The 17,852-nt window shown below is 31.3% G+C and overlaps 1 protein-coding gene and 2 long non-coding RNA genes across 4 annotated transcripts in view; 2 read left to right on the top strand and 1 right to left on the bottom strand.

Annotated features, from left to right (window-relative positions):
* Positions 1–62: 62 nt before the first annotated feature.
* The window catches only part of cue (Low-density lipoprotein receptor repeat domain-containing protein cueball), a 70,342-nt gene continuing 52,552 nt past the window's right edge, over positions 63–17,852 (bottom strand). The window contains exons 1-7 of one of the 2 annotated variants that reach the window (XM_011063038.2): positions 14,459–14,732; positions 9,506–9,718; positions 8,510–8,699; positions 6,070–6,678; positions 5,387–5,701; positions 4,867–5,143; positions 63–3,475 (exon numbers count right to left, since the gene is read on the bottom strand). In XM_011063038.2, the coding sequence (XP_011061340.1) occupies positions 3,371–3,475; positions 4,867–5,143; positions 5,387–5,701; positions 6,070–6,678; positions 8,510–8,699; positions 9,506–9,718; positions 14,459–14,600 (1,851 nt within the window). In that variant the 5' untranslated portion in view covers positions 14,601–14,732 and the 3' untranslated portion in view covers positions 63–3,370. Of the gene's footprint in view, positions 3,476–4,866; positions 5,144–5,386; positions 5,702–6,069; positions 6,679–8,509; positions 8,700–9,505; positions 9,719–14,458; positions 14,733–17,852 lie in introns of those variants that run through there. The other variant, XM_087408658.1, reaches the window with a different exon arrangement.
* LOC147908683 (uncharacterized) lies at positions 6,686–8,217 on the top strand. The gene is made up of 2 exons (XR_015545925.1): positions 6,686–7,814; positions 7,949–8,217. It is a non-coding gene; the product is annotated as an uncharacterized LOC147908683 (long non-coding RNA).
* On the top strand, positions 15,897–17,432 carry LOC147908684 (uncharacterized). Its single transcript, XR_015545923.1, has 2 exons — positions 15,897–15,988; positions 16,061–17,432. It is a non-coding gene; the product is annotated as an uncharacterized LOC147908684 (long non-coding RNA).

Below are 17,852 nucleotides of genomic sequence, written 5' to 3' on the forward strand. Positions count from 1 at the left end.
AATCTCTTTATCATAGTTTTTCCGATAAAATAAGGTTATACATAATAATAACACACCTGCAATAATAAGAGATAATCCATTTTATTTCATTTTAATCTGTATACAATAGCAACCAGCATTATAACCATTGTAAACGGAGATGCAAAATATGCAATATGTTGCTTTTTAAATTTTATTACATTTAATAATTTAAAGAATCTAATAATTTAGTTATGATTTAAGTACAATGTAAAACATCAAGTTAAGTACGCAATTTAAAATAAACGCAATAAATTCTCGAATTTCTATGCAGAAAATATGTAACATTCAAAAGAATAGAGATCAAATATTAAATATTGAGGATAGATTAATATTTCTGCATAAAATAATTAAGCTAATGAATTTGAGATGTTGCATATAACAAATTTCATCATTTCGAATACATAATACAAAATTGTATAGAAACATATTGTATATTATACATCATTTTTTATGGCATTTATATTTTTCAGGAATATAACCCTTTCACCATAAATCCACTATCCCATCTCTGGGGATGAGTGTGTGGGAGAGGGCTATCTTCCAATACAATATAGATAGATCGCGCAACTTTCATACATATATATTTTTCCATATTTAAATTATATATATATATATATATATATATTTGTGTGTGTGTGTGTGTGTGTTTTATGTGTATATACACATATATATAGTCAGCAAATGTCGCAAATCTTTAGTACAAAATTATATAGTAGATTTAAAAAGCAAATAAATCAATTTTTTTTTAAGTAACATCTACCGTATACAGGAACAGAAAGCGTCATGTACTGTGAATAATCTGTTGTCATAACGACAGGAACATTATTCCGTATCATAAAGAATAATATAAATCCTATAAATAAACAATTAAATGAACAACATAATAATCATTGGTTTGCCACTTTACAACGAAATTAAAATTGAACAACATTTCCATACATATGCTTCCATATAACATAGGCATAGTAAAAAGTCTAATTATATCTTAAGTTAATATGCGATATAATTTCTGCAAACCAATAACATTGTACTCTGTTTCATGTTATTACTAACAAAAGTAACTTTGGTGTACGTAATAGATTGTACGCTTTAAGTAACTACTATATATTATGACTGATTTGCGCAAAAATGTGGGCTGAAAACAAAAATAAAAATTTGCGATCATCCTCTCTCCGTATAAGAATAGAATAACCAAAATAAAATCATTTTACCGTACAAGTGCGGTGCATTTGTACATTCACCTTTATATGTGCGCTGTAACCATCATAATTACACGCGATATAACATAAAAATGGTAGACAAATATTTTTCATTCTCGTGACGGAATAAAATTGGAAGAAAGATTTAAAAGTTGGCTCAGCGTTGCATATATCAATACAGAACAAAAAGTTTTCGCAGTTAAATAAACGGAGTATTGTTCTGCAATAAAGTAAACGCTACAAGTATCTTCAAACAATATTATAAAAAAAAGATTCTGATAATCCTCAAATTAGATGAATTAAAAATCACGGATATCATTGTATAAATATTAGAAACTTCTGGCAAAGTTTTATACATTTGCAGTGTATTTTTTTATCATTGGAAACATCCGATGTTCGAATGAGGATGAGAATCGTTTTTATACATTGTGATTCTTTGAATATGCTAGTTTCATCTAATATACATTTCGTATAATATGTATACGTATATATTATATGCATTTAGTTGCCAGACAATGCCACATGAATTTTCATGTGACTACTATTTACGTCAATGATAACGTTTCTCGAATTAATGTCCAACAGCGGTAGAAATTCACATTAAAGGATCATAGATGCGTAAAACACGATCCAACTCGAGTTCATTATTCGTATATTCGTAAATGTTAGATGTATACATATATGTACACGTATAAATATTAGATGTATACATATATATATATACATGTATGTTGTACTCACAGTATAATAAAAAATGGTTAGCGGTTGAATATGATTACGGAAATGTATATAAACGAAGTGAATAGATTAACTGAGAATGAAGTTAGAGAGAATCGCTTCGAATGGAGATATGAAGCTTTTACGCGATAATATTCCCGGCAACGCGATAAGTATCAAAGAATGACAAATGTAATTAATTGTTGAATAATGATCTGACGCAATAAAATTACTAATATAATTATGTACCGTAAAGCCATTGACAGATGACTCAGTCAAAAAATGTTATAAGAGAATCACTTATCTCTTGCGACGCCATATCACGATCTAATTTCATTCAGGAATGTACTCAGCGGTACTTTGAGCAATGATTAGAATTATCGCTTAAGGCAACTTTTGCGCACCCCTTGTGACTGCGATAGCTACTTTTTGCATTTGAGTTCTCTTCTAAATGATGTAAGAGAAACGAACAGAAATACAATACGAAACTATAAAGAAGTATTACAAAATTTTTTATATCAGAATTATGTTGCTCAACAAGTAAATCTATTAGATGGAATAAGAACAATTTTTTCTAAACTGTATATCTCTTCGCTTGTTTTAAATATCGATATCATATCCTCTCATCTTTTTTTTTGTTTGATAATACAATCTCGAATTCGAAATTCTGTATATTTCTGTCAAAAATTGTATATTTTATTAAATTAAAAATTATTATATTTCTATACTTTAAATATGAATTTTTATATTTTTATATTTAAATTTAAAATTCTCTGTCTCTCTCTCTCTCTCTCTCTCTCTCTCTCTCTCTCTCTCTCTCTCTCTCTCTCTCTCTCTCTCTCTCTCTCTTTCACTCTCTTATATTGTTTCAGAAACAAATTCAGATATTATATAATGTTTGAGAGAAATATAATAAAATATAATAAAAAAATAATATAATAAAATTAATAATTCAACGATATAATAAAAAAAATTGTTTATATCTTCAAATTTTATAACATCTCGTGTCTTTATTTAAAACTTTAATATTACTTGTGCACGAGGGATTGCGATCGGCAGGTTTAGAAAAATGTAAAGTCCAGCATTATAATTGCTAAAACAAATATCTAATGATAAATAGTCAAATGATAAATTTAATGACTACTAAAGTGAAAAATGGTAAAACACAGCTCTAAGATGTATGACATACTAAAAAATAGGACTTTCTAAAAAGACCTTTGGCTTTCTTTCCCAAGTTGGAGTGAAATCATCGTCGATATAGCGCGCTCGTGCGCATTCCATCAACACAGATTTTCAAACTTAACAACAATACTAAAGTTCGCCACCGTCTTATATATAAACGCGGAACAGTCCCGCGAATGCGATTTCCGACGCGGTGCAGAGCTCGTGCAGAGTTTTCGTCATTTCATGCGACGAGACAAGAACAGCATGTGCTAGCACGAATTACCTTCCATATCATCCAACAAGAAGTTCTTCTCTTCCTTTTTCACATTATTGCTCTTTGACACACCATTTCGTAATTTCGGTTCGAAACACGGCTGTAAAAAGAAACGAAATTATCCTGTTGACGAATTTAATTAAATTTATATAAATTTAGAAATAGCTTAGCACGGAAGATTTATTTCTCAAATGCATCAAATCATATATTTGCAAATAATTATAAAATGGTTTTTAAAAATGTCTTTGTAGAAAGTCTTATTCTTAATATAACCGTCGTTTATTTCAAGTAACAAATGTACATCGTATTTTTAGAGCTGCGAAAAAACAAAACTATAACCGTTAATATTATCGTATAATTAACACCATACGGAGAATTATAATTCCAATTTAGTCGATTGCTTAATCGGAATTTAACGACAAACAGAGTTCAGTCTTAATATAATTCGATCTTTGACATTGCGCACGCAATTGAAATCTAGCGACACAGTCGTATTCGTAAAGAAGATAGCATAATTTGACTTCGTCTTCTCTTAAATATGTTATAAGATAATAAATTAATTAATGCCGACATTTTTTCATCGTTAAAGTTAATTATTGTTACAAAATTAAATAAAATAATAATAAGATTATAAAAATATTTTAATGATTTTTTAGTTATGTATAGAATATTAGCAATGATATATTTATTCCTATTCTCTTAATATGAATTTTTAACTAGAGCGGAAAAGAAACATAAAAGCGATAAAGTAAAAATCTGTTGATAAAAAATGGCCATAAAAAATTGCTTACAAAGCCAAGAAAATTACAAATAAATAATAATTAGAATGTCTAGTGTATGTCATACAAATTAATCGACAAGATCTCAATCTCTTGCATTGCATAACCATATATATTTATATAAAAAGTTAAATAAAATTATTTAAATAATAAATAATTAAAAAAATTAGTCATGATATAATACTAGCGCAATACTGTTCTGAAAGCCGTTATTTTTAAATGTTGCCAGTAAGAAAGTTATTAAATAGCATATAACGACAATTTCAAATTTTTTTTTAAAGCAGAGATACGCAAAGTATGTAAAAATAAGTACGTATTTTTTGACAGAATTAACTCAAAAATTCATGCTCATAACTCATAATATAAACTAATTTGATACTTTCCTCAAGAACTAACAGTACAAAAAGCTAAAAATAGAAGTAGTAACTCTTAATCAGATTCGAAGTTAAAACATCGTAGAATTTGAATCGTATAATCGCGTGCCTTGTCAATCGAACCAAATATAGTATCTTCTCTAATGACTTATCGTAATTACAAAAGTGTTGATAACCGCAATTGCAAGGAGTCACGATTTTGCATTCGTAGCAAAGTGCGAAACGCGAGGAGGATGGACGAAATTCTTAAGTTTCTTTAGTATCAGCAATGCTGACACGACGCATATCATCAGCATTATCAATTACATGGGGCGTTATTTAGAAGACATATCACTCACAGTCTCGCAGATATTCATGTTGCAGCAATTCTCTATGGTAATTTCGCACTGATTGTCCGGTATCTGAGGTCGGGATGTGAGCGGCGTAACGCCTTTACTGACCACATAGTGCCTCTTGATTCGTGGTCGCCTTCGTAATTTATTTATATAATAACTAAGTACGGCGATCATTAGAAGAAATAGAATGGTGAAGGCTATGAATATTGGTAACAGAATGCCGTTCTGGAAACTTTTGGTAAGTGTAATTCTTTCGGCCGTTTGATTGAAATTTGTACACCTGTTGACATATAATGAGATATTGATATACTGCATTTATATGTACATACCAATTACTATAAAAATCATGTATTTTTCTGAATCTTGTTAAATGATCTTATTACGAATACAGCGGTCTTATTAAAAATATTAATATTTTTTAGCGTGATTGTAAGCTTTCAATTATTTTTCTATGTTATTAAATAATATTAGAAACAAAATTATAAGATATAAAATGAGACATCCATTTTTAAGAAGCATATACCTGCACGATGTAACGCTGATGTTGGGTAATCCGACGTGATCGCTCGCGCAATAAATCGCGCAGATCTTCTCAATGTCGTTCGATTCTTCGCACCGGGTCCCTTTAGAATATTTACAGCTACAAAATGGTTTTCCATCTTGGACGGAACACTCGCCGTCGTAAAGGCAGTAGCCATTGCAAACATTTATCTCGCAGCGGTCACCGCTAAACGTGTCCGTGCATATGCATTCAGGAAGTCCGCGATGGTTTATAGTACATTTACCATGGAGGCAGTAATTGTGACAGAGAGATTTTTCGCAAAAGGATCCAGTAAATCTGTGAGAAAAGAGATTAGGCGAATTTTAAATTGCTTATCAAACGTGGAAATATATGTGTATATATAATTTAATGGATCTTATTTGTAAAATTTTGTTATCCAACTACATATATAAATTTATGTTAAAAATTTGTATTATTTGTATGTAATATTTAAAAATTAAATTAAAATGTAATATATATTGTGTATCACTTGTGAAAAATTAAAATTTCATCATTTTGTATAAAGTTCATTTAAATTGTGACAAATAGTTATAATCAGGCTCGATTTTATTCAAAATTTTATAGTCTTTATTTCTATCATAAATATATTAATTTAATATATCAATAACATCTATTTAACTATCTGCTTATACGCCTGTACTCACCCTTCTTTGCATCGACATATATTAGTAGTTTTGTTCAGATGACCATTTAGGCAGTATTTGGAGCTCTCGGTGGTCAAGTCCGATTCCTCCGTGCTGGTAGTTAAATTATTGAACGTCTCGGACGCCGGTCGTGAAGCGGGCACTAACAGATTCGGTTTCTTCTCTTTCGATAGGATCTTTACGCAATCGATCTGACCGATATTGTCGCGCGTCACTATTCCGGCCGGATCAGCGTCTCTTTTGGAGAAGTACGATTTGAACTTGGACGGGGAATCTCCAGCCTTGGTGTTTTTCGGTATGGTCCAGATCGCTCTGTATACCCAATCGGACCAGTATATTAATTCGTTATCCACAGCCAGATAAACCGGCTGCTGATTCTGTTTATGGACCAACAATTCTCGCTGGCTGCCGTCCAAGTTGCTGCGCTCGATCTTGAAGTGGATCCCCTCGACATCATCGATCCAGTACAGCTTCTGTTCTGCGTGGTCAATCGCCACCGCCAAGGGCTCATACAGATTCTCTTTGATAACAATCATCCGATTGCTCCCGTCAAGATTAGAACACTCGATACTGGGATTTGAGGAGTTACTGTTCGGCCAGTATATACGGCTGCAGAAAAAATTTACCATTATTTTCAATGTTCTATCATTTTTCTTCTTTGATTCGATATTGGAAGTAAATCATTTAACAAATTTATTTCATATTAAGACTCCTTAGTAGTCGCTTTAGTCATATTGAATCGTCACGTCATAAGCGAGAAATGACACGTTAATTTTTCTTATATACTATTTGTAGATAAAAAGAATTTGGATAAAACGAAATCGCTTTAAAACATTACATTTACATTTGTAAAAATAGACGAAGACTCTCCCTTATCTTTCTTGACAGTCAGTAAAGAATCAAAAAAGACTCATGAAATGAAAAGTCTAAGCATGCGCATTGTAAAAACTAGTAAATGCACTTTACGTATCTTTTATGACTATTTACTGACTATCAAGGAAGATAAGGATAATTTTCGTCCATTTTTACAAGTATTTTAAAGGGATCTCATCATTTCATTTCATCCAAATTCTTTTTATTTACAAATAGCATGCAAAAAAAATGTCGCTTATGACACATTTCTCGCTTACGACGTCACGATTCAATATGGTTGGAATGAGTTCTAAGGAACCTTAATTCTTTGCCAGGTAAATTAGAAATTTATACTTTGAAAGCACAATCGATATTTTGATTAGATATGAATTTTGATAGATAAATTTAAAAAATATAAGTAAAGCAAAATTTGATTTCTATGATAGTAAAAATTAGTTGTTAAAACTTCTACAAATATGCAAGAATTTTTTCAGATTTTTATATCTCAAATAACAAATCTGCATTGAAGCTCAAAGACTCAGGTTGCTGACGGAAGGTGTAAAATTTCACATATAACTATATTTATAAATAAATTTATCTTTCAACCTAAATTCTTAAAGATATAAAATAAAGTTTTTATGATGTCTAAACGAAAATAGAATAAGTTAAAATGACATCTCTTGTAATCTTTTTATGTGTGATGGTAGAATATAATAAAATATTTTATTACATAAAAAATTTTCTTCTTCGACAAAACTTTGACAAAACAAAATGAACAGACAATCGGAAAGTTCCAACGAAAACAACACCTTTTCTAGAATCATTTTCAGCTGCGCTTTTATTTTTTTATTATAAAGCATTCGCTGACAATGCAAGATCGATGAATGTATTAGGTGTTGGAATTAATTCGTAGCGTTTTTAATGAAAGAATGTTATTTATTTCACATGAGCATTAAAAAATACATTAATGAAAGTACTTCCCATCACTTGTAAAACGCTACGAATTAATTCCAACACCTAATATTAGGAAGTGCTGCGATAGCTATCCATATGAGATTCCGTCTCGCACTTTACTTTTTTTATATTGTTTTAATATTATGCATAATTATTAATATCTATTTTATGCTATATTATTTTATTTATGTTCAATCATCAATATTAGAGACTCTCTAATCAGAATAGCGTCTCCAATTTAATGCGGTCATTTTTCAATTAATAGATAATACACACTACCATACATTTTTACTGAAAAACGGCACTTAACCTAAATACCAACCTTAATCTTATTTCGTGAATCTAATTAGAAGATTGTCTGATCAATATTACTAAAATAATTCCCAAATTATATATAATATTTCAGATATAATAAAATTAATAAAATTTTCTTTATTAAATTTAATTTCTTAGTAAACTTTATTAAAAATTGATATAGCTTTAATGATTCTTTAATGTATTTTCAGGATTTTTATATACTGCTATTGTGATTTACGACTTCCATTGATGACTGTTTGCCATTTCTTGATTCTACAAACGGGTCAGGAAATAAGAGGACTGGTCCTTGTGACGGAGGACATTGTAAATGGCGCACCTGTTACACACGTCGAGGGCGATGCCACGTGGACTGCTCCCGGTGAGATTGTGCAAAACGACAGGAACGCCCGGCTCACCGTTCTCCGATACGTGCATCTTCGCAATAATTTCCTTTAAGGCGTCAACCCAAAACAGAGTGCGCGACGGCGTGTCGAAGACGATGTCGACGACGTGCATTCCGTTCTCTTCTACGCACACGCAATTAAATGATGTAAACAACGATGTAAAGAGACATCTCACAGATCATATTTACATTTCAACACGCATTTGTTTTGAATTCTTTTTGCGTCAGAGATTTTCAAAGAGGAAGATACGCACAAGTATTTTTCAAAATGTTAATTTGTGTGATATCTTCGTTATAATATTTAAAAGGAGATGTTTCTATGTAAAAAAAATAGAAAATAAAAGATGTTCATCATTATGACACTGGTCGCAAAAAATCCGTGCAAAAAATCTTTTTGATTTATTATTATGTTCGAATAAATGACTTTTCATTAATAAAATCGGTTTAGTTGAATTATGCAAATGTATAAAAAGCACGTGGCAAATTCCGCGAAATTTTTTATGCATTAATCTTAAAAATTCGCCTTATTAAGCGAAAGCGATTTCATTAGCATTTGTGTGAACGTAGATCATAAAAATTGCGTTCGTGTGTGAATTTTGATACCTTCTCATTTTCGTATCATAATGAACTTATCAGTAAAAATAAAATTTAAGTTAATCAATAAACAAGAAAATTTCTCAAATATAGAATATTTCACAAATATTAGAATCAATCTTATATAAATAACAGATTAAGAAAACTATTTAATGACATATATTTTTTATTTCAATCTAGTTCTATTTCATTTTATTTCATCTAGTTTTATTTCATCTCAAAGAGTGAGCTAAAAATAAAAATTCTGAATCTTTTTGATATTTTTAAAATATCCATTATTATCGAATTTTACCTCGTTATGGTAAATGAAGGAGTTAATTAGCGCTCTGTACTTACTCTTCAACAGGGGCGTTGACGTGAAATTCCTCTCCGTGAGGTCGTTGCTGAATATAGACACATTGTTCTTTACGTCAGACAAATACATCGTTCGAGTGGTATCATCGTATGTTACTCCAGTCAGGGCAATGGCTTCTTTGATGCTAGCATGGCCCATACGAGTACTATTACGCGCGTAAAAGTCGATTTCGTTACCGATCACCACGGCCAAGTCTGCAGGAAGAAGAACCCATTAGAATATGATCTCAAGTAAGATGAACTAACCGAATAAAACCAGTAAGGCTTTCGAGAATAAGTTTTATAGTGCAAAATAAAATTTTAACTTTAAATAATTCTCTATTAATCAGATAGTATCCATACATTAAAAAGAAATAACAGAAGAAAATTATTTTCATGCTTTTATAGTGCAAGTAAAACGCAGAAAAAAATGTCATCGCAATTTAATCTACAAGTAATCGCTATTGAATTTATCATCGATTAATCAGAAAGTAATTGATATGATCATTATTCGTCATTACGATTGCGTAATCACTACGTCAGATGAATTTTGTGGAGCACTCGAGATTTATCAACGATAAAATCATATCGAGAAAAAACGTCTCTAATTTCAACGATGGTATTTTCGCGTCAATGTGCGAGAAACTACGATCGCACGTCGCGCGTCACTTGAGAATCTGTTGCTTTTTCCTTGAGAAACATTTATGATGCGGTTATTTATAACAAAAATCTTCTTTTCTTTTTAAAATAAATTTCATTTTTGTTGCATTATATACAGAACTACTTTGGTTTGTATGTTTAATATGCATTTCAAATTTGATAATAAAATAAAATATTTACAAAGTAAAAGGTTTGATACGCTACGCGTATAGTATGCACAATTACAACCGCTGGATACGATGGAATTATTCAGTAAGTAAACGACAAAAAATGCTAAGAATGTCAAAATGACGGAAGTAAAGTGACAAAAAGAGAAGTGATTAACGACTTCTTAAGTACTGCATTATTTACTTCATATACGTAAGCATGCAATTCGATAAGATATCGTAGCTGTTGCTTCTTTTTGCTTGAAAGTATTTATCGCGTTACAAAGTTACTACATTGTTTGTTAATATGTAAGCTACCATAGGAAAAATACTTCGAGATTACAATAGACGCCCGTATCGACAATCACATGAAAATTTCGATGGGATTTCTAATTGGTCAACTTGCACAAGAATTATCGCGCGTCCGATATAAATACGAATATAAATACGACCGAGTGACTTAGGTTCATCCGAGTTTTAGATAAATTATCATTTTCCTCGACGGCAAATCGGACAGAAAGTAATATGATCGCTATAGTCGTTATCATGAAAGAACGAACGTTCTAGCGATAGCTGTTCCAGCGATAGCTAGCGATCTCTCTAATCTACACTGAAAAAAGATTAGTTGTTGCAATTATATAAAAATGCTATGCCATATTTTACTATCTAAATAATTGCAGCAATCAATCTTTTCTTTCAGTGTAGTATTGAATTTAGGCTCCCATATTCCATAACTCTTAATAACAATGTTGTTAATAACCAATACTCGAATTACAGTATAGAAGTCTTATGTCCGTTTCTATTAATATATAGTTTAATTTTAATCTTAGTTCACTTTATCCTTTTCTAGTTTTAAACATTAAAGAAAGATGAAGAGTAAATTAAATCATGTAAGATTAAAGTTAATCTACATTCATAAAAATGAGCATAAAAATACTTAAAATAAATAGATAAAGTTTTAGTAAACGAAAATTTATCGTAATATAATCATTTGAATATTCAATGAAATGATATGTTTAACATTGCAAACAATGCAATTCATTAAATGTACCGTATTCTCTTCGATGCTTGTTATAATTAAAATAAAGAGAATATTTCGAAGAGAGAAATAAGAGCAATGTGAAAAGCATAACAACAATAAAAGAGTATATAACAACAAAAAAATTTTATTTTTCTTATTACTATTCCTGTTTCTGATTTCTTAATCTCTTGGGATTTCCTATAACGTATTCATTATCGTTTACATATGCAAATATGATCCGATTAAAAGCTAACTGCGAGCTACATATCTGTTTTTTTCTCTTTTGCGTCAATTCATTATGCATTATGCATCACGAAATACTGTAAATATTATGCTCGATCTTTATCGTTTAGTTTTATTTCGACAATGTTATACATTATTTGTCGTCAGATACAATGTAACGTTCATTGATTGTATTTGGCATAAAAATATTATTCCATTATCCAAATTATTTGTTTAATAAAGTGAAAGTTGATGCTAAGAGTTGTATATTTAGAACAAAAATTAAGAAAATCTGCTGTTCTAAATAATATCGACAGGCAAGGAATTGAAATTCCGCTGTATAACGGAATAACGATATTGTGAATATTTTTCGAATTATCGATGATTTTTGTTGATGGTTTTTGAAAGATTTCACGAAAAACGAAAATCCGTTTCTCGCAATTCGCGAACCGTTAAGAAACACGCGCGTTACGTTAACGAATCACACCTCTGAATGAAAAAACAAATTTATGCAAATTAGTTTCGCGCTTTGCAACGTTTCATTTACACATCGTAAGTTCGTTTTGTTACCAGACTTTGCGCATACGCGCAATTTTTTCATATGATAAAGCATATGTGTAATTTAACACATGCATTAAAATCTCGATCGTCGAGTAATGCAAAAAGATTTCGTTTTATTCGGCGGCAAGATGGTTTTTATTTGCATATTTTTTGTTCAATGAAAAAAAAAGTATTTGCCGAGATATAATATTACATCAATTACTCAAAGCAATTCAAAAGGTGCATATCAACTATGCAAACAATCGATTTTTTTCAAGATTAAAATTGATCATCTTCGAGACTGTAAGATGCGTACTGGATTTTATTTATAACTTTCCGCTCAGTAAGTTAAAATATATATATATTCTTAAGACTTAAAAAACGATATATATGAATACATCAAATGCAGCAGAAAACGCTAACACGGTCAAAATTAGATGTTTCGAATAATATAATATATATTCTTCATTAAATCAATCTGAAATAAATTTATTTAATAAAGAATATATATTGTATTATTCAAAACATCTAACTATGACCGTGTTGGCGTTCTCTATCGTACTTGATGTAAAAAATATATATTAATAATCACTTGACAGATAAGAGAGAGAGAGAGAGAGAGAGAGAGACTAGTCAAAGAAAAATTTCTAATAGTATATAAATAATTGCGTTTCTTGATAGAAACGAATATTCCTTGATTATATAATATTATTATTTATATTATCGTGCTCCACACTTTGATCTTTGACTATTGACTTTCCCAAAGAGTGTAACGTCATCGCTCAGGCAAATATTGCGTATCGATTATGTTCCCGATTATCCGACGCGTATTAACAACACCGAGATGAGAATGAACTCTTGAACTCGAATTTTTAGCGATCTTGATTGGTTTCTATTGTACACGCTCTCTTTCTTTCCTCTTTCTGTTTCTCTCTAGTGTTAGGAACCAGGAATCAGATCAAGATACTGCAACTGGGGCTTTTTATTTCCTGTTACACCGTGAACAAAATAAGGTTGCACAAGGTCTTGTCCGCTAAATAACATGATCCGTGGAAACACGCCCGAGCCTGAATAATAAGAGTTCCGTTTTTTTTTTGTGATTAAACCAATATACACTTTTCATTTTAAAGGGAAATAAATATCTTTTTAATATTTGACAGAAGCGAGACAGAAAATTCTAGTTCAGTGTAGTAAAATTGAAGAACGATTTCACTGACGTATCTAAAAATTTTGCTAGATACAAATCTAATAATAATTTTGTTGGATCATCAAAATAATTATATAAGACGCTCAAATTGATCGTTATAAATGTCAGAACGTTATGCATTAGTATTTATCGTGCTTGAAATTTTTACGTAATTTTATAGTCTAACAAAATTATTTTCAGATCTGTAAGCTGAATTTAAACTTTTAAACGCTTGAACAAAATCTTTTTTTTTTTTCCATAAAAAGAATATCTAAGACGAAAAGAGGATAATTGGTATAGAAATGTCGTACTTGATATTTTTACGTAACTGTTTAATAATCCAACAAAATTATTTTCAGAGATCTCTGAATCAAGCTGGACCTTTAAATAATACTTCAGCGAAATCGTTCATTCCATATACAAACATTAATCTAAGAAGAAAAATAAGATGATCGCCAGAAAAAAAATGTTAAAACTTTTTGCATTAATACTCATTATGCCTGACATTTTTACGCGATATTTAATGATGCAACAAAATAATTTTTAAATCTGTATCAAACTGAACTTTTCAATACTTCAGCAAAACCATTCTTCCCGTGTAAAGAAAACCAAATCTAAAAGGAAAAGGAGTAACTGCCTCGATGCCTAAAATTCCACTAGGTATTCCTATTGACCCCTACGACCCCATCTCTCATTTTCCATTGACGTTCGCGTGTATGGGTGCGCGGTCGTCATTCCGGTAGCGCGCTGACATTCGTTACGTAAAACAGATGTAAGGACGAGCGTGGGCGGCCGATCGCGTGGCACCTGGTGATAGGCGACAGGTCAACGTGAACTCATATCGCTGATCACTATCGCGTTTCATTCAACTTTTGCGCGTTCGTCGCTTTCGCGCGTAAAGAGCATTGCCGAGTACAAAAGTGGCGTACGTGACGGGCTGCTGCGAGTGAATGGAGTCGGCGCTCGTGCACCAATACGAGCGCGCGCGTACACACGTACGGATGCACGGACATGGGCCGGCCACTGGTATGCGGTGCTCACCGATACCCGATTCTTGTGATTTTGTTGAACCCCTCGGTATTTGATCGGCTGTTACCGGTCTATGTCATCAGGGATGATCGTGACTGATCGTCCCCACGTTACCTGTCGCACGTCCGTTAATGTCTCTTTCATAAACTTACCCCAGGATCGGGCGTACGTTGTGACCACGAGGTTGCATAGCAGACAAAGTGTGCTCAATAAGAAAGATCGCGTCTTAGCGGAGATCATGACTGGCAGTTGTTCGGCATTCGCGTGAACAGACCGTGGTGTGACGAGGAGCATGAACAGGCGACACGGACTCGCGTATCCCTCTCTTTCTGTCTTCGGTAAATATATGTGCCGAGAAATGTCAAGCACGTCCTCACACCGTAGCGGCTGTGCGCGAACTGAGGCCAGGCAATCAAGCCGCGTCGTCTGCGCGTTTCGCTTCGACTTCCGAGCGCGGCGATGTGTCGAGGCGCCGCGACGTGCCAAGGCGCCGCGTCGCGCCGCGCCGCGTCGCACTGTGGACGCCAACGAACGGCATTCAGTCCCAAAGAACAGTGTCGTTTCAAATTCATTGCTTCGTTCGTTTTTTCTGCTCTTATCAACTCGAGCAGCTGCAGTCTTAATAGTTTAATATCATAAGTACACGATATTTATTTGAACTTTAATTATTATAATAATATAAAGTGTGTTACGCGTTCCGATAAAGTATTCTTACTTAAATCGGAGATACAATTGATAAACGTAGGCAATAGATTGAAATCTGTTATTCCCTGTTTTTGTTACTTGCTCTTTTCAATTGTGCATCAGGCTTTAATGGATCAATATGACAAATATTGAAAGTGTGAGTTTTTATTTTTTTTTTGTTTTTGAGAAACAAAGTTTTCTAGTCAATATATCAATATTTTGAATTATTGAACTTTTGTAATATTAATTTTGGTGTAATAATTGATTCTAGAATAATCAATAATTATAAATAAAAAATATTTTCTTTTTTTTTTTATGTTTTTTTCTGTAAGCAAATAAAAAAAATAACATTTTTCTTTAGTCATTATTTATAGCAAAATAAGCGATATTCTGATCCTAACTTTTTAAGAAACATTAAACGAAAATGTCTATTTATTTTTTTCCTCTTCTTTTTATATCAAAAATGTTTTATCATGAACTTTTTATAAGTTTATTATTTTTCTGCACCAGCTAATTTATTGTTAAAAGAATCGGCCGTTATAATACGCTCTTTAACTGCTCCGTGCTGTGAATCGAATGAATTGCGGCGGATCGCAGGTCATTCTATTAATTTTTCATGAAGTCAAGCATTTTAATCGCTAATTGATAAACACCCCGATTTATTAAACTTAATTAATATATTCACGTACTATGCGCATAATATGCCATCTACCCAGACAAATTTGTATAATAGCATAAAGAAAATTGTACAATTGCATTTCACGTGTGTCTTTATAATAGAAATGATTGTATGATTTTCTTTTCATGCATGCGTTTACGCAAGTTTGTCAGGATAAACCTTTAGCGAGCTTCTCTTTCAGCAAGTCACGGATAGACATCTAACTCCTACGCACAAAATAGAATTGTAGGATAAATTAAAGCGGTAATCAAATTATGTAATAACTGTAACAGACACTTAAATGGAGGATTCACGAGAAGTCTCCGTCTAATCGCACAAGGTAACGTCATTATAATGACTGCTCGTGTACATCGTCTTAGAGGTTCTATTAATCAATCGTTCTATTTTCTAGTTGCGATGCGCAACTCGGAACGGCTATTAGAAATGAATTCGAAATTGGGTGCGCGATCGATCGTTACGTCACTGTATAATCGCGTGCCTCGACTCGTGGCCGGCACGCGCCAATTTTGCTCTCGCGCTTCCATTTAAATGGAGCCGAGTCTTTACTTTCGGCTTTCGCCATTCAAGAACGAACGCGAAAGCTTTAATCACGAACTACGTGTGATTTAAAAAGAAAAGAAACAGGTCTCTTTTGACCGGTTTTTTTAAATTCCTCTAAAGAGATCGAAGGTTCTTACGTTTGGCCGAGGAAGTAAAATATTCTTTCTATGAGTTGCGAAAAACTGAAATGACGCAACAATGACAAATTGACTACTGTATATTTATTGTTACATCACAAAGATAATTATGCAGATTGGAGCAACGTTCTGTTTACTTAAAAATCTCTTTAATCTGTTTTTCGAAAGTATTAATTACTTGAATTTTCGAAACACATGATTTCGCATCTCGCCTATTTTTATTAATTTGTAGTTTTTCAAAAATTAACAGATAATTAATTTAAAAAATTTATAGATAATTGATTAATTATATTTAACTATATAATAATATATTAATTTAAATAATTATATAATAAAGAACACAACTATGTTAAATTAATTAATATCATAAATTAATATCACATTTTTTATTTTTGTAAACAATGTCGTTTGTACAATAACATTATAATTGAAATTCAATAATTAATTTTCATAACAGCATTATATATTACATGAAATTTTAAGTCGTTACAATTCACAGCTGATAAAATAATTTTTATCACAATCCGCTATATTATCGACGCAAGGTTAACATTTTATGTTTCATTCTCTTCGTTTTATAAATATTAAAAAAGAAAAGAATATGTTAAAAATAAAATATTAGGTATATCGATTAAACACTTATAAAAATTAGAAACGATAAAAATTCTGTTTAAAAAATGTATAATCAATAATTAAAAATATTGCATATTTATAAATGATGTTACACTTATATTTTATTTTATATGTTCCCAATCCCTTATTAAAATTTCAGAATTAACTCATTAATATATATATTTATATATTAATATATATTTAATTTCATAACAAGACTCTATACATATTTCTGTATAACTTTGTTATTTTAGAAATATCTCTTATAAAAATCTCTTATAAAATTCTCCACTCTGGAAGTTTATATTAAAAGAATTTTTTATATAAGAGAGAAATACTTAAAAATACTTAAAAATAAATACTTAAAAATAAATAAGATAAAGGATACTCTTATTAAATTATAATGTGCCAACGTTACATAAAATATAAAATGATACGTGAATCGAGGAAAAGTTGGGAAGCGAAAGTCGTCAGCGGGAATATCGTTCAGTTTAAACGATACCTCGGAGACATAATGTGTTGATGTGACAAATATATCCCGGAAATAAATCGCACAGCGAGTAATCACAGTGCAAATTATAAATTTTTCTAAACAAGAAATTAGGATCGCAATCAAGTCATCATAAAATATCTCACCATTTAATTTCAAATCAAATAAAACTTCGTACCCGAAAAATAAAACTTGCAACTTATATTTTTTTAATCTCTTCGTTTTTTTCAATTTACAATTAGTTAAATAATTTCTTCTTGAAAAAATATATATTATAATTTATGACTCTGACTCATGAGACATTCCAAAATGTTAGTCTCTCTTCAAGGAAGTAGTCAAAATTAATGAATCGCGATCATGATTTCTTTTCATTCACACCACTGTCTAGAAGAAGATAAGAGACG

Source organism: Acromyrmex echinatior, chromosome 8 (assembly GCF_024713525.1).
Source record: "Acromyrmex echinatior isolate Ae372 chromosome 8, ASM2471352v2, whole genome shotgun sequence".
Classification (NCBI taxonomy): domain Eukaryota; kingdom Metazoa; phylum Arthropoda; class Insecta; order Hymenoptera; family Formicidae; genus Acromyrmex; species Acromyrmex echinatior.